Source organism: Salmo trutta, chromosome 33 (assembly GCF_901001165.1).
Source record: "Salmo trutta chromosome 33, fSalTru1.1, whole genome shotgun sequence".
Taxonomy (NCBI): domain Eukaryota; kingdom Metazoa; phylum Chordata; class Actinopteri; order Salmoniformes; family Salmonidae; genus Salmo; species Salmo trutta.
In genome coordinates this window covers 30912690-30934658 of record NC_042989.1, presented here as the reverse complement: position 1 = coordinate 30934658, position 21969 = coordinate 30912690, and the positions used below count along the sequence as shown (strand labels likewise).

Below are 21969 nucleotides of genomic sequence, written 5' to 3'. Positions count from 1 at the left end.
TCCAAAGACAACTAGAAGGGCCTGCATGGACTAAGTAAATGCATCTATCCCTGTGGCACCGAGACCCCATTCCTAGCATTCATTCACACCAGGCTGTCTCGTCGGAACTGTCTGCTGGCAGCCACCAATGAGCCACAAGGGACTGAGCCATCCAAACGTCATCCCTCTTCATACCAGTGGCCATGTTCTGATAATAGCACAGGTCAGGGAAATCAGACAGGTTCACATGATGGCATGGGTTTATTATCTGGTGTAACACTCCCAAGTGGCTCAGCGGTCTAAGGCACTGCATCTCAGTGCTAGAGGGGTCACTACAGACCCTGATTCGATCCCGGGCTGTATCACAACTGGCCATGATCGGAAGTCCCATAGGGCGGTGCACAATTGGCCCAGCGTTGTCTGGGTTAGGAGGGGATAGTTTGACCGGGGTAGGCCGCCATTGTAAAATAAGAATTTGTTCTTAACTGACTTGCCTAGTTAAATAAAGGTTAAATCAAAAAATTAAAACGCCATCCAACATGTTAACCATCCAACGGTGGCACGAAGAGTACCTTTTTAACTGCTACCAAATATGTGAAAGGGACACTTCAAGAGACAGATTTTCAGTCAATTGAGGAAGAGTGGTTGGCCTTGACATTAAGTCATTGATGTTAATAGCTTTTAACACTGGTGGAGGGAGATAGGCAATCAAAAAAAGCCACTCCTATCAGGCCATCTTTCATGAGACTGACAAGCTGGAGGATTGCACTTTGGCGAGTCCAGAAGCCAACATGTTACTTTTAAAAGGCTGTAGACAGTGAAATAAAGCACATCAGGAATCCTGCAGCCGGTTTCTCACAATAGCCCCATTGATGGGATTTTGCGTTAGAAGCACAGGCTCGTATTCACTGTCTGTGTTGCAGCGCCTAGTGCTTGTGAGGTTTCTAGGCTTCTCCAAATGCTAATCGATCCCAAAGCTGGCTCAGCGAGCCTTTCTTCTCCTCCAACACTCCCACATACTGCAGCTGACGTGAAAGAGAACATTTCTCCCTCAATTCCTCCCCTCTCTCCTCCCTCTGCAGGCGCTGAATGTGCCACTTGACTTTGCTTACAGCCACCCTCTGTGTGTGGACCACGTGCGGATGCCCCACAATGAGGCTCAAAGCATTTCCATAAAGGTTCCCGGAGAGAAGCGAAATGCCAACACACATTTGTTTTTCGGAGGGCCATAAAGAGAAAGAATGTTCGGCTGTGAAGAGAACAACAGTGGTCAGTCACAATGGTGAGCCCAGACCTTGGTGCTTTCCTCAGGCCGACGGGCAAATTAGAAAGGACGGACAGGCCTCTAACCAACGGACGGACAGGCTGGAGCGTGGCCTTGTAGCGACAACACTCCAGAGTGGAGTATTATTGTGCAAGAGGAGCTTACCAAGCCCTGGCTACCCAAAAGCAGTGAGCAAATATGTTTTCACTTGAGATGACACCATGTTTTCCTCTACTTAAACCGTTGTTTCTTTGGCCGAATTCTCAAGAGTTATTTACAGAATTATGCGTTCTTTGCTTGGGTCTCGTCTTCTCTCGGCTATGCCAGCGGACATTAAAAGCGAATTTGCTTTTCATATACATCCGTGTCAAAGTTTAAGCCTGTAATTCCATTCCTATGTACTAAGCCGGACCTTTGCATTTGAAATGGACCGCAGAGAAATGCAGCGTAATAGGAAACATACCACTCTGATAAAAACGCTGCAGCCTCTCTGAAATGGGGTTGGGATTTAGAGTTTCTCTGAAATGATTAAACTCATCTGTACACAAACCATCCCGTTCCAGACCTCAAAAACCTTAGCTGAACCCTTCATTCAAGGGAGATGAACTCAATTCCTGACAAACCCTGTACAGGATATTAGGAAACCGGGCCCAGTTTGATGATTTATGTAAAAGGGAACATTTTGAACTCCAGTCCACTGCTGAGTGTGGCTGAGAAGTCAGTCAATGTGGGTGTTAGATGCGTGTCAGGATGGAGACGGTATATGAGTCAAACATCCAGACCGAGCCCATGTCCTAAACGACCCATGAGTGATTCATGTAAACCTTCTAGGTAAATAAAGTTTGTTATTTTCTAGAAAAACATGAAAACAGCCCCGACAGGTAATCCTAACATCATTGAGGAGGAGATACCTCAGACACAGGATGACCTGGTGAAGAGTCAGACAGAATCACAAAGGGAGAGAGAGAGATGGTTCTATTTGGGGATGACCACTGATTCATTTCTGCACCTCGCCTCCATTCGCATTCCTGTCTGGGAAAGGGAGAAAGAGGGGCCAGCTAAGAGCAGGATTCTCAAGAATTAGTTCTCAAGAATGATTCCAAGTTCTTACAAAAACGTATAACTCGTCATCCAAGAACTCTGTACCAGATAAATGTGATAAATCCTTAAGCTATACAGTGGCTGCATAACTATGGTCAGAATAAGAAGCTGCTTTTACATGGTGGTGATGAAAGACACCCCGTTCTTTTTCATTGCTCAGGTTTAAAACCAGATCGAGGGCTTTCCAGAAAAGACTTCTGAGAAGAGTTGGCATTTTCACGCCCAGGCTTTCCTCCACAGACACCTTTACCTCTATTGACCATCCGTTCCTCTATGCTTGCTTGCCCCCATTTGACCTTTGTGGGCCTGGGTGCCACCTCAAAGTTTGAGGGGGTTGAGTGTGCACTATGCCCTGCGACAAGGAAGTCACCCTGACCCTGGCAGCCCAGCACTTCTATTTATAATACGCCTGCCACCTTCTCCCACTCACGGCACAATAGAGAGGGAGGGAGATCACTGATATGTCCACAGGCACATCCAGAGAGACAGACGCCAGCATAAACATGCTCGCTCACCCACACAAATGCTCATGGGCTCACCACACACTAGCATACACAATAGCACACAAAGCAAAAGTGATAACAGTGTAGTCACACAGTGTAGTCACAGGTAAAAATAAGCACAACATATACCTAGGCAGTTTGTTTCCTTATGTTCTGATTATGATATTTAGTCTTTGATAGTCTTTCCTTGATTTACATCATTTTATATCACTGTTGGCTATACAGCCGATTACAGACACATTTTCAGCCGGGTACTTTTTCCACTTAAATTAACTAGGCCACTTTTCAACTCGCTAATCAGAAAAAAAAGTCTGCTGAGCCCTCTCCCGCTAGAATGAATGATATGCATCTTCTAGCGATCTATTGATAGATGTGATGTCTGTCACGCCTCTAGGTACCTGGGTGTATGTGTTGTGTGAGCTGTGGTTGTAGTCTAATTTCTTTACGTGGAGGGAGAGAGCATGAATTTGCACGTCCCATATAGTATGTTAACGATGAGTCGAAATCCACTTAACCTATCGTTTTCTGTGACATTCATTTATATTTTTTTCTTTCCTATGGAGAGTCCGACATTAACGATCGCCCGGGGACAGTAAAAACATGTGCCGGGCCAGAGCATCTCATCAGTCAACTTTCACGGGCATTTTTGCATTCCAGTTCAACATTTACCTGCCCTGTCGCAGTCTACCATTGAAGACTACACTCGTAAATGTCATGCTATTTGAGCAATATGATTGGCCGTTCATTCAAGCACCACCATACTCCCGCGAGCAGTACAAGTTGATGCACACGCAAGCTGTTCAGAAGTTCTACTCACTGAGCTTATTTATTTTAGGCAAAGTGATTTACAAAAGTAAACCTTCAATTGTGAACATTCTAGAAATATGCTGACTACTGTTGATAGTCTGCAAAAAGAAAGCTATAAAAAAGACACCTGACATTTCTAGTCTACTGTAGCCATGTTGATGTCTCTCTGGAACGTTTCTCTTAGCCCTCTAGAGTCGATATCTGCGGCCCCGCGGAAACCCAATTAGCATAATAAAACAATTCCCATCCAAATCAGTCAGTTAAAACTAGAGAATTCAGGTGTTTTTGCATGTGTTTTTTTTGCATGTCATTTCCTGTGTCTCAATCCACTGCATCCACCGATGTCACCCTTCCTCATCTGCTGTGAAAAGTGGCAGATCTAGAGCGGTGTTTGTCAGACCATGAGACATACCGAAAATCGGTCTTCTCACGAAAACATTGCGTCCGAACGGTTTGGCCCCTCTGTTGAAAGATGAGACTCTCACAAACACAGTGGTATTCCGTTTTGCGTCAGGGGACTCGTCTGAAGTCGATCCATCCGATGTGACAACTTCTGTAGCGTCTGAACAGTTTGGGCTACACACGAATACAGTATTACTCGTCGATGGAGTGTCTCACAAACATGTATATGTCGGTTGTTTTCCACATCTACAAGCCTCACAAGACAAGTCTCAAGGCAGACAGGTACATGAAGTATATATGTAGATAGTTTAGTGCCTAAAATAAGGGGTTAAATACATTTCAAATTGTTTCCTGATATTTGTTATAGCTCTCAGATATAGGACAGACACTTCAGAACATAGTCCCCAAAAATTCTAAAGGAAGTATCTGTTTATCCATATGAAGCTGTTATTTGATGCATTTCCATGGGCTAATAGCAGTAAAGCCAAATTCAATGTTTCATCAAATATTTTACCTTAATATATTTTACACCCCCAACCCTAACCCTAGCTGGACTCGTTTATTAAAGGTGTTGAACTGACTGAATAAAGTCGATCTCATATATCCTTCCCATTCATAAATTATACAACGTACTTATACATCTATGGTATCACATTGGGACAACTAAAGATCTCGTTTGTATTTTCGATATGAAGTTCATCAGAACTTGCCAGACAGTGATGTTAAAGTGAGTTACTCTTCAGTAGCCTACAGAATTGCTTCGGTAAGAGAGCTGTTCATTTGGCTCCCTCATTTTGTGTAATGGTAGGCTTTTTGGCGATTATCTACAGATAAATTATGAAAACATTTGATGAAGATGGTGAATCCTCCTCACTGCAGGAACAATAGTTAGGCTAGTGGAGAAAGAGCCTCACTCTGGTGCAAAATATGATAAAAGAAAACAGATTGTATTGTTTTAAAAGCAAAAATTATATTTATATGGTATTTTGAAAGATACTGATATATAAAGATACTGATAACATGACCAAAAAGTGTGTGGACACCAGCTCATTCTAAAATCATGGGCATTAATATGGAGATGGTCCCCCCTTTGCTGCTATAACAGCCTCCACTCTTCTAGGAAAGCTTTCCACTAGATGTTGGAACATTGCTGCGGGGACTTGCTTCCATTCAGCCACAAGAGCATTAGTGAGGTCGGACACTGATGTTGGGTGATTAGGCCTGGCTCGCAGCCAGCGTTCCAATTCATCCCAAAGTTATCCGATGGGGTTGAGGTCAGGGCTCTGTGCAGGCCAGTCAAGTTCTTCCACATCGATATCGACAAACCATTTCTGTATGAACCTCGCTTTGTGCATGGAGGCATTGTCATGCTGAAACAGAAAAGGGCTTTCCCCCGGGCCTCCCGAGTGGTGCAGTGGTCTAAGGCTCTGCATTGCATTGCTAGCTGTGCCACTAGAGATTCTGGGTTCGAGTCCAGGCTCTGTTGCAGCCGGCCGCGACCGGGAGACCCATGGGGCGGTGCACAATTGGCCCAGCATCGTCCGGGTTAGGGGAGGGTTTGGCTGGCAGTGATGTCCTTGTCCCATTGCGCACTAGCGACTCCTGTGGTGGGCCGGGCGCAGTACACGCTGACATGGTCGCCAGGTGCACAGTGTTACCTCTGACACATTGGTACGGCTGGCTCCCGGGTTGTGGGCATTGTGTCAAGAAGCAGTGCGGCTTGGTTGGGTTGTGTTTCGGAGGACGCACGGCTCTCGACCTTCGCCTCTCCCGAGTCCGTACAGGAGTTGCAGCAATGAGACAAGACTGTAACTACCAACTGGATACCACGAAATTGAAGAGAAAAAGGGGTAAAATAGAAAAAAGAAAAGGGCTTTCCCCAAACAGTTGCCACAAAGTTGGAAGCACAGTTGGAAGCACTAGAATGTCATTGTAGCATGTAGCATAAAGATTCCCCTTCACTTGAAATAAGGGGCCTAGCCCGAACCATGAAAAACAGCCCCAGACCATTATAACTCCTCCACAAAACTTAGTTGGCATTATGCATTCAGGCAGGTAGCGTTCTCCTGGCATCTGCCAAACCCAAATTCGTTCGTCGGACTGCCAGATGGGGAAGCATAATTCATCACTTCAGAGAACGCGTTTCCACTGCTCCAGAGTCCAATGACGGCGAGCTTTACACCACTCCAGCCGACACAGCATTGCGCATGGTGATCTTAGTCTTGTGTGTGGCTGCTCGGCCACGGAAACTCATTTACTGCAACTCCCAATGAACAGTTATTGTGCTGACGTTGCTTCCAGAGGCAGTTTGGAACTCGGTAGTGAGTGTTGCAACAGAGAACAGACGATTTTTACACGCTACGTGCTTCAGCACTCGGCAGTCCTGGTCTGTGAGCTTTTGTGGCCTACCACTTCGCAGCTGAGCCGTTGTTGCTCCTAGACGTTTCCACTTCACAATAACAGCACTTACATTTGACCAGGGCAGCTCTAGCAGGGCTGAAATTTGACAAACTGACTTGTTGGAAAGGTGGCATCCTATAAGGCAATTCCACTGCCAATGTTTGTCTATGTAGATTACATGGCTGTGTGCTCGATTGTATACACCTGTCAGCAACGGGTGAGGCTGAAATAGCCAAATCCACTAATTTGAAGGGGTGTCCACATACTTTTTTATATATAGTGTAGGTCTACTGATTTAATCAAAGCATTGACTATGGAGTAATGGGGAGCCTGGCTGGCTACTTTTTCTATTTGGCTGGCTACTCCATGTGCTTGTGGAAAACACTGTTTAATCTGAAAACAGTCTTGATCTCTTGTTTCAAAGTGTTTAATTAAGTTCAACTTATGAAATAATGAAAGGGCTCAAAGTGGATTTAATAACAAGGAATGCTACATAACAGACCCCTTTTCCATCACATAGCTATTAAAGAAATGCTCCGGAACTTTGGCAACTTCTAAGTACTTTTTAAACCTCCTGCCTTGGGCTGGATGTGTCAATGTGTACTTCATACATGCATCCTCTACTCTATGAGCAGAATTACTGTTTTACCTCAATTAGCCACGAAATCCCTAGTTTGAAAGCGACTGTTTTTCTAGAAGCTGTGCCGCACCATTTTCCCCCACGTGGGCCAGCCCCCTAGCAATTCGAGTTCTAGCCAATGAGCTTCAGCCCCCCCCCCCCGCCCCGCCATTTGAGTGACAGCTAGCAAGATGCACACACAGCAGAGCAAGAGAGAGAGCAATGACGTGGTGCGCATATCTGCATATGTGTGACAATTTTCGGGGACCACTTTTGGCTCGTCAGCAGTACTTTTAGAACTACTGGCTAAAAAGTATACAAAAGTACCAGAGTATGTAGTGGTAGGGAAATGTGGCATCCTAGTGCCGCTTCATCGGTGTCGCTTCATCTCCACAAAAACAAACACTCATATCAGGGACTCACCTCAACAGGTTGGGCCTGTGGACATCGACCACAGCTCTGTACTAAATTGCTTTTATGAATTTTCTTCACATTTTGAGCCATAGACTCTGTGGACATTTTGTTTCCTCTGTGGGAGCCTGGTGGAGCTCGTCTAACTCCTGCTGATTCATCCCTTAGTCACAACGGCCCAACACCTGAGGGATGTGTGTAGCTAACACACCCACACCCGGGCCCTGGTGCTTCTCACATCTTCACACACACAACAGATGGGTAGTGCTGGACCAGTCCAGGGCTGTTCCCACTGGAAAAACATGTCCATATGAGAGGCGAGGGCAGTGTACGCCTCAGTGAAACATCACCACCTGGACTGACCAACACTCTCAGCCCACCTGAGAGAAAACATGCTTTACTACCAGGTGGACACTGGACACAGCAACGACCAGGGCATAGGGCATTAAAGTGGTCACTGCTCGTACACTTTTCTGTTCAGCACTTGTACCAATACTCTGGGAATCACTTCTAAATGATGAAATCCCCCCCCCCACCAGTCCCAGTAGTCGCTGGAACCTATAGTCAGAGTGCTATGTCAACGTGCCAACAATCATGGTTTATGAGGACACCTAACCTTGACAAGTGGTATTCACATCAGCCACAATTGTAGTCCTGTAGACTTCATAATAGCTCTGTATAGAGGTCCCTTCACCCTCTCCATCTCCCCTATCTGGAGGTCATACGGTTTGGCACAGACACTGTGTGGACTCAATAAAGAGCTCCCTATCAGAGATAGACCACACTCTATTGGGAAATGGCTTTTCAGCAGCTTTATAATTTAGAGCGCTTTAGGGCCTCTTGGCAAATAACGGCAGCGCTATTGAATTACAACAGTACTCTTTCCACTAAAATGCCTCCTGAAGGATTTAGCTCAGGGACAAAAGGATCCCTCTGAGGGAAAGGCGACAGGGAGAAAAGTGTTTTCTACTGTTAGCAGTGCAATCAAGATTTTACAGACAAATTGTGTACGTGATGGAAATATAGTATTAACAATAGCGTACCGAGGGAGAAAAGCAAAAAGACATTCAAGGGCATCGAAGTTCAAAAGTGTTCCAGGAAAAAAAAAGCTACTCTTCTTTTGTGGCCAAGTATTTAGAAGCTTATTAGGATTTTACATAAAGGGAATCACACACATTCTCTTTAGAAAGCGCTTTTATCTCAACACGTAATTGCGACGAAATTACAATAATTGTCCCAATTAAAGTAATCCCGAATGAACAGTATGTCATCTTAATGTTTCAGTACTTGGGAGAAGAGGCTTCCTAATTAGCCCAAATTGCCTTGCCCGTATTCATTTCAAGTGTCATTAGTTAAAAGTTTTGAAGCGCTCAGAGAATCGCTTGAATGCCTGGATCCGGGCATGTCTCTGAGAGGCCAATTGTTCGCTGGATCAATGAGGGAGGGGAGGATCGTTACAGCGGCAGATTCAGAGAGAGCAGAACATATAGACGAAAGCATCAGAGTTAAATACCTTCCTGCTAAAGAGAGTAGCTAGGGACAACTTAGTGATGGAGGCCTCTGGCCAAGCAATAACGCCTAGCTGGAAGTTTAAGAAACATTGTTCTTGTACTGGGATGTTGTAATCTACACTGAACAAAAATATAAACGCAACATGTGTTGGTCCCATGTCTCATGAGCTGAAATTAAACATTAAACAAAAAAATCCATACGCACAAAAAGCTTATTTCTCTCAAAGTTTGTGCACAAATTTGTTTACATCCCTGTTAGTGAGCATTTCTCCATTGCCAAGATAATCCATCCAGCTGACAGGTGTGGCATATCAAGAAGTGGATTAAACAGCATGTTCATTACACAGGTGCACCTTGTGCTGGGGACAATAAAAGGCCACTTTAAAATGTGCAGTTTTGTCACAATGCCACAGATGTCTCAAGTTTTGAAGGAGCGTGCAATTGGCATGCTGACTAGAGAATTTGGCAGAAGCCCAACTGGCCTCAAAACCGCAGACCAGGTGTAACCACACCAGCCCAGGACCTCCACATCTGGTTACTTCACCTGCAAGATTGTCTGAGGGGGGGGGGGGAGTAATGAGGAGTATTTCTGTCTGAAATAAAGCCCTTTTGTGGGGAAAACTCATTCTGATTGGCTGGGCCTGGCTCCCCAGTGGGTGGGCCTACGCCCTCCCAGGCCCACCCATGGCTGCACCCCTGCCCAGTCATGTGAAATCCATAGATTAGAGCCTAATGAATTTATTTCAATTGACTGATTTCCTTATATGAACTGTAACTCAGTAAAATCTTAGAAATTGTATTTTTGTTCAGTATAATTCATTGAATTAGTAAAAACAATGTTTCCTATGTGTAATAATAAGAAATAAATGCAGAAATGTATTGAAACATGTTCTCAGTGCAAAGGAACTATTGGTTTGACTTAACCCAGAAACTGAATACAGCTTTTGAATAGTGTGATGTTGTGAGAGACAGAACGAGCCATGGAGAGACATATGGGCCAAGGCTTTATAGAGTAGTTGAGAAAATTATTTTTGGTGCTTGACACGCATTCCTGGCCTTCTGTTTCCAGTGAGGGGCTGTGTGTGTATGTGTGTGTGTGTGTATGTGTGTGTGTGTGTGTGTGTGCGCGCGCGAATGAAAGTGCCTTGCTCGTGTCTCAGAGTCTGATTAATTACAGTGACCCTCAGAGGAGCAGGGGGTGACATATGTTCCCGTGCCGCACTGCTCCTATGTGAGAGTTTGGAGGCTTGGAGGTGTGTGTGGAGGGCACCGGGAGACGGGGGGCTCAGGTACTGAGCCAGGCCTGTGCGGGTACTGCAGGGGCATCCTGGCACAGACAGGGCACCAGATGTCAGAGCAGACCCAGGACCCGGCTCTGGCTTGAAGGACTGACCAAACAACACTTTTCAAGCTAAAAATCCAATTGGAGCTCCTGAAATAGACTCCCTGAGGATCTGACTGGGCTCAAACTTCCCCACAGATCCCGGATACCGACAGCCGGAAATCTCTATTCGTGTTCTTTTGTGATCGCCAAAATAGTTTCCATTTGCTGCTTTCCGGAAGCGTGCTTTTTTGGTGCGATGCTGAACATAACATACCACTCTCGAGTACTGATCTGAAGATATGTATTCCTGGTCTGAGAAAAACCCAAAACAGAACCCAGCAGCAGTTATTCATCAGTACAACGACCAGAGGGACCCTGATTCACATCTCTATTAAAAACTCAAATGAGAAGGCTGCTTAGAGCCTTTTACACCACAACTCACAGACTCTCAAGACTCTAATTCAATTTGAGCAAAACAACAATAATATGCCATCTTGATTGAAATAGTAAACCTGACAGCTATAAATACAGGAATTCTCAGAAACACTTTCCATAAGTGCGTTAGGCAGGCACTGTACACTGGCTCGCAAGTGAGACAAATATGTTGGCCGTTGCTGTGTGTGTGAGTGTGTGTATCTGTGTGAGACTGTGGTTTGGGGCTTTTAACTATTTTGATAGCCTGTTGATGTGATAACAGGAAAGCAGAAAGCATGTGTCTGAGAAGTCCGACATGCTACGTTTACATAAACCTGTTACTGAGAAAGAATAATTCTGCTGCATATTTTTTGCAAAAGGACATTGTGACAGTTACACAGAAGAACATGACTAGGCTATATAGCTAATATACTAATAAGACTATAAAATACACTGAGTGTAACAAGCATTAGGAACACCTTCCTAATATTGAGTTACACCCCCCTTTTGCCCTTAGAACACTCAATCCGTCAGGTCATGGACTTTACAAGGTGATAAAAGCATTCCACAGGGATGTTGGCCCATGTTGACTCCAATGCTTCCCACAGTTGTGTCAAGTTGACTAGATGTCCTTTGGGTAGTGGACCATTCTTGATACACACAGGAAAATGTTGAGTGTGAAATCCAGCAGTTGTGGTTCTTGACACACTCAAACCGGTACGCCTGGAACCAACTACCATACTCCGTTCAAAGGCACTTAAATATTTTGTCTTGCCCATTCACCGTCTGAATGGCACACATACACAATCCATGTCTCAATTGTCTCAAGGCTTAAAAATCCTTCTTTAGCCTGTCTCCTCCTCTTCATCTACACTGATGTGGATTTAACAAGTGACATCAATAAGGGATCATAGCTTTCACCTGCATTCACCTGGTCAGTCTATGTCATGAAAAGAGCAGGTGTTCCTAATGTTTTGTGCACTCGGTGTATATCACATCACTGTCTTCCAACGACATGCTGCTCTCTGTGGCCTACATGGGCTGCAATAAACCTTAGAGAGAGAGAGCACTCTGCAGAGAGAGAGAGAGAGAGCACCACTCTGCAGAGAGAGAGAGAGAGAGAGAGCACCACTCTGCAGAGAGAGAGAGAGAGAGAGAGAGAGAGAGCACCACTCTGCAGAGAGAGAGAGAGAGAGAGAGAGAGAGAGAGAGAGAGAGCACCACTCTGCAGAGAGAGAGAGAGAGAGAGAGAGAGAGCACCACTCTGCAGAGAGAGAGAGAGAGAGAGAGAGAGCACCACTCTGCAGAGAGAGAGAGAGAGAGAGAGAGCACCACTCTGCAGAGAGAGAGAGAGAGAGAGAGCACCACTCTGCAGAGAGAGAGAGAGAGAGAGAGAGCACCACTCTGCAGAGAGAGAGAGAGAGAGCACCACTCTGCAGAGAGAGAGAGAGAGAGCACCACTCTGCAGAGAGAGAGAGAGAGAGCACTCTGCAGAGAGAGAGAGAGAGAGCACTCTGCAGAGAGAGAGAGAGAGAGCACTCTGCAGAGAGAGAGAGAGAGAGCACTCTGCAGAGAGAGAGAGAGAGAGCACTCTGCAGAGAGAGAGAGAGAGAGCACTCTGCAGAGAGAGAGAGAGCACCACTCTGCCTTATGACTGAGATGTGGAATGACAGTTGACCTATGAGGAGTTAACTCACCCCACATACACTTCAGCAGTAATCTATTCACTTATTAGACGCTTTGGGGAAATGAAGCGCTCTAGTGTAGACCACTGAGCATCACACCTCCCCCCATCAACCTCTCCCTAGTCATGTTACACTCCAATGAAAACTGACAAACCCTTCATGAGGGGTAAAGATAGCAGTAAAGATAGTTTATTTGATTATGCCGTGAACAATTATCTAATTGGCGGTTGAGCAGAAGAGGAGATAGCAAAGGGGTGCTGAGTTTTGGTTGAGAGAGAGGACGCCGTGTTGACCTGACCACAATGCCACCGTAAAAACAAGAAGCAGCTATCTGGTCCTCCAAGGAGACAGGGGCCTGAGGTTGAAGTGAGGCAAACGACCATCAAGAAAGACAAGGAGTGTGACTCACCCGGCTATAAAAAGAGAATGGGAGCCTACATGACGCGTCGATTTAGAAGAGGCGCTTCGGGGAGAGGAAGAAAAAGAGGGAGAGAAAGAGAGAGAGGGAGAAAGAGAGAGAAAGTGAGAGGGAGAAAGAGAGGGAGAAAGTGAGAGGGAGAAAGAGAGAGGGAGAAAGAGAGAGGGAGAAAGAGAGAGGGAGAAAGAGAGAGAAAGTGAGAGGGAGAAAGAGAGGGAGAAAGTGAGAGGGAGAAAGAGAGAGGGAGAAAGAGAGAGAAAGTGAGAGGGAGAAAGAGAGAGAAAGTGAGAGGGAGAAAGAGAGAGAAAGTGAGAGGGAGAAAGAGAGAGAAAGTGAGAGGGAGAAAGAGAGAGAAAGTGAGAGGGAGAAAGAGAGAGAAAGTGAGAGGGAGAAAGAGAGGGAGAAAGAGAGAGGGAGAAAGAGAGAGGGAGAAAGTGAGAGGGAGAAAGTGAGAGGGAGAAAGTGAGAGGGAGAAAGTGAGAGGGAGAAAGAGAAAGTGAGGAAGAGAGGGAGAAAGTCTGATCAGTGGGAGATCTCTCCAGATAAGGGCCGCTTGGCTCAGCGTGGTGTCCAAGTTGGTTTGGTGCTTCCTTTCATCACTTATTGCCATTGCAGTGGCCATTTCATACGCAGCGGCAGTCACGTTTTGGAAACAGACAGTGCATTGATGGAGGGAGGATAGCCTAACATGGCCATTTTAGATGATACCTGCAGGTCAAACTCTTTGCTTAGGAGTCCTTCTAAAGCACAAGTGTATTATACAGCACAAGTCTATTACACTCTGAGGAAGACGTCAGCTTGATGTCGAAACGTCAGTCACCTGCACTCATCCTGAACAATGGACTAAAGTGAGCAAATAAGAAATGTATGTCTGCCTTGTTTTTTGAGTGCTCCAACTCCTCTGCCTCGAATTAGTCCTTTTGGAAGTTTTGTTTTGGTAAGCCCTTTTGTTGGATTTTTGTCACTGTTGTGGAGCACCTTTGTCTGCTGCAGCAAGGAGGCCTTCCTGAACTGTCCTTTAGATGCGCTGCCTCATATATATTTGTCCAGAGCCATTTATTTGACCAGAAGCTCAGTGAAGGATGGGGATGGAGGGGGAGTGGTGATGACTGTGTGACACTGAGTGCCGGTGACACTTCAGCGCCCCAGGAGTCCTGGGCGCTAGTGTATTGTGACAGAGTGGCAGAGTGCAACCTTTAAAGGGCAGCTATTGATGCAGAACAGCTCCAACCCTAATGACTCAGACTATGTGCTGATTCCCTTCCCCTTGTCCACACTCTCATGCCTCGTTAACCAGTCACTGGCTGTGCTTCATACACTTTATCATTTCAATCAACATATTAATAATGATATGCTTCTTATTTCAATGCATTCAGCTACGTGATTCGAATACAAGGTGGAAATACAGTCTAGTGGTGTTCAGAGAAACCTTCGGTTGTCTGTATTACTAAATGGTGTGGTGGTTGAAGTGGATATGAAGATCCTCTGCTGCCCTCTACTGGTCAATATGATTTTTTCTACTGGTTTTCAAATAAACTTTCTTTCATTGTCCAGTAGCCAAAAAGCACAATCCTAGTCATATTAGCAACCCATGCTAGTTGTTGCATCTTTAGACAGATATTTTCATCTGTCTCATGAAACCGCTTACATGTGCGGTGTAATTTTGACAATGGTATTTTTCCGCAAATTGCATTATGGAACGCTACCTTGTGCGCATTGCTGCGCTTATATGTGAAGAAATAATAGTTTATCAACACTGGAAGCTAAACGTTCTGATCTGTTGCATCAGACTCATTGTTTAAAAAAAGATATGTAGCTTAGGCCTACTGGTTGTATGAATTTGGGATCTATAGTCCAACAACTGTCCCAGCGTTTGTTAGGAATAGCTCATTCCTTTCTCGTACAGAACGACAAGCTGACCAATAGAATAGGTACACTTTTGTACTATGGGGGATAATAGATTGACATAGACTAGTAAGCACGGTGGGTGGACACCCAATGCATATGGGTCCGGTCAATTTTTCAAACGTCTGGAAACGCTGGCGTGTGTGTGTGTGGTGGAAAAGGAACATTTCAGAAATAGTCTTAAACGTCTGCTTGTGTGTGTCTGCCTGTGCATGCGTGCTTGTTTCAGTGCAGATGTGTGTGTGTGTACGTACCTCTCGTAGATGGTCTTCAGGGTGACCTGGTCTGAGATGCCGTCAGTCTCCTCCAGGAAGAGGATGAGCCAGGAGGTCCTGTAGGGCCACTCCTCCGTCATGTTGATCCATGACGCCAGACGGTCCCAGTTAAAGATGATATGATTGGCCCTCAGCAGACGACCTGGACATATCACACCCAAATGAAAAGTCAGCGACAGTTTCTCTACGAGTAGAGGGACTCTGCCCTGCTGTAACACACCCAATTCTACTAATCAGTGGCTCATCAGGACTACCATGATTAGCTGAAGACATTGTGTTAGAGCAGGGCTAGAACAAAATCATGCACACCAAGAAGGTTGGCCACCCCTAAGCGACTAATAACGCTTATAAGTGCCATGCTGGTAGGACACCCCTCCGCCCTTGGGTAATATAAAGGTCATAGGTCATCTAATAGGAGATGTGTTACCTGTATGGCTCAGTTGGTAGAGCATGGAGCTTGCACCGCCAGGATTGTGGGTTTGATTCCCGAGACCACCCATATGTCGGCTGAATGGCATATATTACCTGTGACAGAGACGATGTTGAGCAGCCTCCTCATGGTCTGGGGGCTGATGTCACTGAACCAGTCCTCAGTGACCAGCAGCTTGGTCAGGTCAAAGGACATCTGTCTGGTGACGGTCCTCTGAATCTGCCTCCTGCGGTATGTGTCCTACACACAGAGGAGACCTCAGATTAGCCTAAAGACTATCTTTATACTATTTGTAAATACCCTTGGTCTTTCCACAATCCGTAGTGTTTATTTAGTCTGTGGCACATTTATATAATTACAGTTGACCTTGTTCAACCTGTCCTATGCTCAACGTTTTAAGTGACCCTGTGACCGAGTGGGTGACCATCTCATGATGGCATCATCACCCTGTGCAGTATACCATGTGACCATGTGTGTGACCTCTAGTCTAATTCTCCTTCCTACACTTTCTCCATCCTTCCTTATTTCACCACTCCACCCATCCAACACACAAGGGCATCTGTTACTGAGCCCAATCAACTGGGAATGTCCCTTGTTGGACACAGAAATGCACTGTGTGCTACTGACATAGAGCCATCAGATAGGAGACGACTGTTTTGCTCATCTTGTCCACAGTAAGACAGAGTAACTTTCCTTACACATTCAGACAAACGTGTATTTGGATCCCCACTAGCTGTTATAATAACAACAGCTGCACTTCTTGGGGTCCACTGTAACGTATACGCAGGGAGTCAGGAAGCAGGTGTAGAAGGTGAGTTTAATCATAAGAAACATGAAGATAATCAAAACAGGAGAAGCGTACTGAACGTAAACAAAACCAATAGTGCCTGAAGACTGAAGTAACTGAGGGCTAAATAAAGGGAGAGTAATCAGGGTGATGATGAAGTCCTGGAGTGTGTAATGATGGTTGCCAGGACCGGTGGTTAGTAGACCAGAGCGGTAGGAGGCGTGACATCCACACAGTGTTGTGCGTGTGGTTCATTAAACTATGAGGCTACATATCACCTCTTATCTGGATTTTCTCTAAATCCAAAACGTGTGGAATGTTGTCTCTGCAGGACCACAATAGGAACTGATTGGTGAACAGTACAGCAGTGGTAACAAGAGGAGAAAGCTCCTCTGGTCATAAGCCTTCAGAACATCACCATCACCAAGCTGACTTCGACCTCACCGGTAGAGAGATAGTGTATGGCCAGTAATGAGTCAGTATTGGATCAGTAAGGAGGAGAGTGATTAGTTCTCCTTTGATCTTAACTTAGATGTTTTGGACATGCTCAAAAATGGAAAATGATTGGTGAAAGTTAATAGTATTATAGTTTTATTGTTAGTCTGGTTATTCAGAAAAAAACTATCAGGAGCAATTGTTGAATTTTGATCATGAAAAGCCACTGTGATATTTGGAATCTTTCCTCCAAACAAGCAAACTTACTTTGTTCACATCAAGCTAACTTTGTTCACATCAGGCCAGAGCCGAGACCCCATATTGTTTACAAGCCTGAGCTGGCCTCGCCTGCCTCCCATGACATCTTGTAAAGATAGACTCGGCTAAAGATCCACAACTCGCCTCCCCTGCCATCTTGTAAAGATCAACTCGACTAAAGATCCACAACTCTGCAATTAAGCAGCTGAGAGACAGAAAGCTTTTGTTCTCCCTCCATCCTCCTTCCTTCAATCCTTTTTAGCTCCTCTTGTAAAGAGAGCCCCTCACTGCTTCCTGGCAACCAACGAGAGGGCCAACAAAAAGAAGCGTGCGCCGAAATAAAAAAGGACCCAAATAAAATAACAAAAAAAAGAAGAAAATAAACCCGGCGCCCAAACAAACAAACAAAATGGGGTCCTCGCAAAGGGAAGGAGGCAGAGCCACTTAGCCTCCCACCGGCAGCCGCGGGTGCCAGTGTTTTGTCACCGGGACCCACTGCTGCTCCTCCCTGCCATTAGGCAGTGTGGCGTCGCAGCAGGAAGGATAAACAGACATTGCATCAGAGGCTCCTCCACAACGAAGACACAGACACTGGCTTGTTTGCTCCCGACCTCCTCCATCCCTCTCTGCTATGTTCCCCACAACGCTGGAGGAAGCTAGCTAGACCCCCGTGCCTGTGGGATTTGGTGGATCATCTCACCCTTTCTATGTTAGTCTTCTCCATCTGTGTCTATGAGAAAATAAACTTCTGTACCACTTCAGAGGTCTGAGGTATTTCACTGAGCTTTCATTGCCAGGACAGACGACCAATCTCCTCATGCTCCTTGTTGAATCACTTGTCTTTGTGCCAGAACTCTGCAGGTAGAGGCCTCTGCAGGACCTGTGCAGGTAGAGCCTGGTCCAGCCTGGGCATGGATAGAGAGATAGGGGAGAGAGTGGTGGATGGCTAGAAGAGCTTACTCTGCGGTTGAGGGCCGTCTTGCTGCCAAACTTGGCCTGATCCCCCAGACTGTTCGAGGACAGCTTCCTGTCCATCTCCTCATGCCATCCTGTGAAGAGAGGAGTGGAAAAGGAGAGAAGGAGTGGAGAGGGAGAGAAAGAAAGAGAATTAGGACAATCAAGGAGGTCTCATCACAACACCTGATATAAAGTATCAACCTATTCAGTGAACACATTATATGATTCCTATTTCCTGCTCAATCATAGCAAGATAGAATGTTAGAGCCGTAACCCCATGAAACCCATAGTGATTGTGTGTGTGTGTGTAAAAATGTGCACCCCTTTGGGTCCCCAGGACCAGGATTAAGAAACACTGACCTATGTGGGTTTATGCATACAGGCTTTTGTGTGTGTGTGTGTGTGCATTCCTGCAGGCCTGCCTATGCATATGTCTGCGTACCCTCAGGGTTGACCAGGTCTCCGTTGGGAGTGGGGTCGGCCACGCACAGCTTCCTGGTGGTGCTAAGGCCTCGGCTGTTGAGAAAGACAGGCAGGTGGACGATGTTCCTCATGTAGTCGTGGCCGTTGATGTTGGAGTCCCTGAGCACGCTGTTCAGGTTCTGGTTGATGGCCTTGATGATGATGTGGGGGTCGCTGGCGAAAATAGAGATGAAGGGGCCTTTGGAGAACAGCACCCTCACCTGGTGGAGGAGGGGAATAGCAAGAGGATTTATGACCAGGACCCATATCCACAAAGCCTCGCAGAGTAGGAGTGCTCATCTAGGATCAGGTCCTCATCTGACCATATAATCTTATTCATTATAATGTAAAAGTTTAAACTGATCCTGGGTGCATTCACTACAGTGCTCATCTGTGGTGTTTGGAATGATAAAAGCCTGAAATCCACTGAGCATGAACCTTGTGTGTCAGGTTTGTGGTGTCCTATTAGTGTATTCGTACACACGACTGGTAAAAACTACTCGACATCAACTTCTTAAAATCTGTCAACTGCTGCCATCATTTGTAGTTTCTTGTTAGTTTGTGGGCTTCTGTTGATCACATTTCTGTTAATCACATTTTGTTTCTTAAGGAGCATGCAACAACAATTCCGCTGGGGGGACTCCCTACTACTAGTCTCTCTAAATGAATGTGGTGAGACCTGATGGAGGACAGTACACACACAGCGGGACTTTCCAAGCTGATGATGAGAGACGTCGTCCAAGTGTCACAGGATCCTGATCTGTGCTTTATTTACAGTCTATTAGCTGCAGTGACCACCCTCGGGCGGGCGCAACCAAACAACTACCTGATTATACTGAGTTTGTCCCTGTAATTCACTTATAGCTGATCCTCACTCGTTCTGTACCTCTTCCAACCCCTCATATTCATATCCATGTACTCATTATATGAATATAGCGCTGTTATATCATACATCTATCTATCTGCAATAACAAATGGAAAAATATTTAGTTCACCGAAAAATTACATTTGCTAATATTCGTATATAAATGAGAAACAAAAAGATGAGAATTTAAGAGCATCTCATTGATTAATTTGTGCCACAAATGGGGCTTTTGAGAGTTAGCTGGGAAGGAGGCGCTGGTTCGTTCGCACAGAAGATTTCATTAGCGCACAGGAGGCTGTCAAACTACTAGGGGGATTACTTGTCCCCAAATAATAACATTTAGCCGGAGAAAATTCTATTACTCCAGCTGGAAAGAGGAATTTGAACTAAGTGGAGCCTTTAAAGGGGCAGAGCGTTAAAGGGGATGGCTACTGTATATGTGCTTTGTGTCCATAGTCAATACTATTTGTACTTTGTGAAAGAGGCTTTGAAAGGTAAATCGTGGTAATATCTTATTTTACGACACTATAGGAACTTTTCCGCATGAGTTTGACTTTGGTGCCAATGATTAATTACCAATGAGTCATGGGTAATGACTTAACCCTGGGTGGTTATGGGTAATGACTTAACAGTGGGTAGTTATGAGTAATGACTTAACCCTGGGTGGTTATGGGTAATAAATTAACCCTGGGTGGTTATGGGTAATGACTTAAAGGTACTACACACAGGATATTTTCTTGAATTTATGCATTGTAATTTCATATATCTGTAGTAATAGTGGAATGGTAGTGTTTCACATTATTACTTACCTGCCAGTGTTGTGATTGGCTGTGATATTCACCTACTGATTTCTCCTGCCGGAGCTGTATCGGTTGTCAAGATGGGAAAGTTGTTCTGACTTTATGGCTGTGTTATCTAGTGGAAATTGCCCTGTCATTTCCTAGTTGCAAAAAATTCTACACTGTTTGCTCAATTTATGTGAGAAAACAAGCACTGACTAGTGTAGGGAATTGTTGTATTATAACAGCAAATATCGTTTTTACAGCTGTTTGAAGCTGGTGGACCAAAACGGAAAGCAAACAGCTCAAGCTCGAGTCTCCACCATCTTACGGGGAAATGGGATGTGGGGGAGAGGGGCGATTTGTTTTAAATGCAGCCTAGTGCTAGGTGAATTGCAAGATATTTCACAGCGATTTAGATGGGACAATGATTCCCTACATTATTCATTGCTTGTTTTCTCACACAAATTTAAATTGAGCGAACAGTGTAGAAAACGACATAGCAATTTCCACTAGATAACACAAACAAAGTCAAAACAGCTTTCCCATTTTGACAGCAGATGCCGCTTTGGCGGGAGAAATCAATAGGTGAAAATAGCAGCCAATCACAACACTGGCAACTAAATAATACTCTGAAACACTACCATTCCACTATTACTGCAGATTTATTATGGACATTTTCTGAAACTACAATGCAAAAATGTAATAAAAAAATCCTATGTGTTGCACCTTTAACCCAGGGTGGTTATGGGTAATGACTTAAACCCAGGTGGTTATGGGTAATGTCTAAACCCTGGGTGGTAAGAGGTCATGTGTGTTTTGTAATGTAGCCATTGTTACAAACAGACACACACAGCACAGGCACACACACTTACATGCTGACCACACTGTCCGCAAGCGTTGCAAAATAAATGTACACATACATGTTATTCAATCATTGCCCCCACACTGCTCGTGAGCGTCTGCGTGGCCAGTCGTTGAAATACAACTTGGTTCTATTTGTGACGCTCAACGCGCACCAAGTCCTGCCTCTCCCATCTCCTCATTGGTGTTTAGGAGCATATACCCACGTGCCATCTCCTCATTGGTGTTTAGGAGCATATACCCACGTGCCATCTCCTCATTGGTGTTTAGGAGCATATACCCACGTGCCATCTCCTCATTGGTGTTTAGGAGCATATACCCACGTGCCATCTCCTCATTGGTGTTTAGGAGCATATACCCACGTGCCATCTCCTCATTGGTGTTTAGGAGCATATACCCACGTGGGTGATTGAAAGATGAACTGAGGTCCACACTCCAGTGCAGTTGGTAGTGGTAATGCACCTTAAAGTTGGTTGCCAACCGCCATATAAAGTCCAAAGAAGAAAAAGAAGCCTGAAGGAAGGAGGGGAGATGACGAGTTTGGTTGACCGTTTTATCTGTGGATTAATTGTCGGAGTAGAGGACCTTGTGTATTTCAGGTAAAATAGCAACCCAATGTTTGTATCCCAGGACAAATTAGCTAGCAACAGCAAGCTAGCTAGCTAAATTGCCATAAATGTTTAATGCTTTTCGACCTGTCCCCAAATGAATAGAATTGGTTCAGAGTTTGTTCTGATATTTCAACCTGCGTGTCCTGATCGCGTCTGGCGTGGGTGAACAAAATCAACTTGCGCACGATGGCATACGCGGACGAAGACGCACGTACGGTTTGGTCAGCATGTTACACACACACACCGTGTCGAGCATCTGCAGCACTTTGTCCTGCTCGCAAGCGTCTAGGCCGTCGATGATGACCGTCATGCGGGTCTGGTTCTGGGTGAAACCGTCGATGGTCTTGGCCATCTTTGACATCAGCTCCACCTCCTGCTTCAACACCTGGCATGGAGAAACCAAACACACACACACACTTCATCAATCAGTACACACTACATATTATATTCAATAGACATACAGACATATGATTACATCTAAATAAAAACACAGTTTATATCAT

At 45.2% G+C, this 21969-nt stretch overlaps 1 protein-coding gene across 6 annotated transcripts in view; it reads right to left on the bottom strand.

Annotated features, from left to right (window-relative positions):
- The window catches only part of LOC115172831 (kinase D-interacting substrate of 220 kDa B), a 97330-nt gene that overhangs the window by 36045 nt on the left and 39316 nt on the right, over positions 1 to 21969 (bottom strand). For all 6 annotated transcript variants that reach the window (XM_029730620.1, XM_029730623.1, XM_029730625.1 and 3 more), the window contains exons 19-23: positions 21711 to 21851; positions 18328 to 18568; positions 17889 to 17977; positions 15544 to 15688; positions 14998 to 15160 (exon numbers count right to left, since the gene is read on the bottom strand). In XM_029730620.1, the coding sequence (XP_029586480.1) occupies positions 14998 to 15160; positions 15544 to 15688; positions 17889 to 17977; positions 18328 to 18568; positions 21711 to 21851 (779 nt within the window). The remainder of the gene's footprint in view (positions 1 to 14997; positions 15161 to 15543; positions 15689 to 17888; positions 17978 to 18327; positions 18569 to 21710; positions 21852 to 21969) is intronic.